The sequence below is a fragment of the Nuphar pumila genome, chromosome 9 (genome assembly GCF_984573655.1).
Source record: "Nuphar pumila chromosome 9, dmNupPumi1.hap1.1, whole genome shotgun sequence".
NCBI classification, from domain to species: domain Eukaryota; kingdom Viridiplantae; phylum Streptophyta; class Magnoliopsida; order Nymphaeales; family Nymphaeaceae; genus Nuphar; species Nuphar pumila.
This window is the reverse complement of record NC_143257.1, coordinates 127,408,496-127,410,221: the sequence shown is the minus strand read 5'-3', so window position 1 is coordinate 127,410,221 and position 1,726 is coordinate 127,408,496. Positions and strand designations below refer to the sequence as shown.

The 1,726-nt window shown below is 43.9% G+C and overlaps 1 protein-coding gene across 1 annotated transcript; it reads right to left on the bottom strand.

Moving 5' to 3' along the window:
• Positions 1 to 1,306: 1,306 nt before the first annotated feature.
• LOC149829394 (uncharacterized) lies at positions 1,307 to 1,726 on the bottom strand. The gene has a single exon (XM_090017257.1). The coding sequence runs from the start codon at positions 1,724 to 1,726 to the stop codon at positions 1,307 to 1,309; it is 420 nt and encodes a 139-aa protein (XP_089873383.1).

Genomic DNA, 1,726 nt, shown 5'->3' with positions numbered 1-1,726 from the left:
CGCTGACAATGCTCGTGAACCTGCTGCAAACACAGTGCAACACATTCATTACAGATTGCTCCAAAATGTGAAAGGATGGCGTTGAGATCCGAGCAATGCTACACTTTTGGTACACCCTTCGAATGAACCCTACGATTAAGACAAAGTATACGAATGTCCCCAAAATAAAGCGACACACTTTCCTAAGGATCCCATGAACAAGACATGACATCAATGGTGTCGCTGAAAAGCCAATCAGTGTGGTGAATGAGGAATGTTTGGTGCCACACATCACATCATAAGTAGGCGCCATGTTTGGTACCATACACCCCAAACTTTCTCATGAATAGTGAATGAGGAACCTTGTCGCCTGTAGCTGTGGCTCGCCCTATTGACTAGGAAGAAAAAGAAGGCTGTCATAGAGAAACAGAGATACCATCACAAGTCACACAGTCGGAGTGTTGGACTATGAATGCAACAACAATTTTGGAACATGTATCAAAGAACAATACAATAAATTAGGTAAACGCCAACCTCAAGCGTCCAGCAAATTTTAATTCTGAAAAACATCTGTTTACTGACGATCACAAAGCTTACTTTCCTTCACTGTGTACAATAAAAGAAAAGAAAGAGATCTGTAGCTTTTTTTTTTTCCATTTTCTAGTCTCAACAAATCATCTACCAGATTTTCTATTCCCAATTTCGAACTCTTCCACGCTAGCAAAACATCTAAAATATAGAACAGAGCAGAAAAAACTAGGCAATGGAAAACGATGGATTTGCGGGTTTTTTTATCCCAATCAAAATATTTAAAGAGAAGAAACGACGTCACTCCTAAACAGCAACTTTTTTTATGCAATATGAAAGCCATAGACACGGACTCCACCATTGTTTGTACACCCAGCTTTTGAACCGTTGGTGCAAACCACTAGAGAAATCTAAATAAAAAAAATGACAAACCATATTCTTCATCCGAAAAACTGGATGCGTATCAAGCGACCCCAAATCACATCCTCAATTACACGAATCTTCATCAATCATTGGTCACGCGATATTGTTCTCAATTGAGACGATCCTTTCTTTTTTTTTCTCCATGTTTCAATTTCGATTATTTTCTTTCTTTACACGGGATGATAAACAGAGAATGAGGGAAGATAGAAAGAAAGACGAAAAAGAAGCGATTTTTACAGGACCAACATCTTAAAATCGTCAGTATATATATATATATATATATATATATATATATATATATATATATATATATATATATATATATATATATATATATATAGAGAGAGAGAGAGAGAGAGAGAGAGAGAGAGAGACTTCATTCTCTCTCCGAAGGGTTTCTCCAGAATCCGATGTGGAACTTCCTCCACATCTCCTCGTCCATCTGCGACACCTCCGTCCCCGGCGACTGGTCCAGACACCCACCAGCGGGGTTGGGCATAGCGGGATGCACCTGCGGGAGCATAGAGTCATCGCGCTTCCGCTCGTGAAGGAGCGCCGCCTTCTTCCTCCCCTTGAGGCGCCTCTTCTTCCTTGCCAGAGCCTTCTGGCAGAGTCCCGCCGGCAGCCTCACCACGGCGAGCACCAAGAGGTTCACGAGCCCGCACGGGCAGCAGCAGCACACCGCTGCGCACTCGGCGGCGGTGCCGCCAGCGACCTCCGCGAACCGCGAGCTCGACGGAGACTCCTTCGACAAGAGGGGTTGGCGCCGCTGCGAGGGCGGCGTCGGCGTCGTCAT

What these genes read in the sequence shown, in the direction of transcription:
- LOC149829394 (XM_090017257.1), bottom strand. Translation starts at nt 1,726, where the DNA reads ATGACGACGCCGACGCCGCCCTCGCAGCGGCGCCAACCCCTCTTGTCG.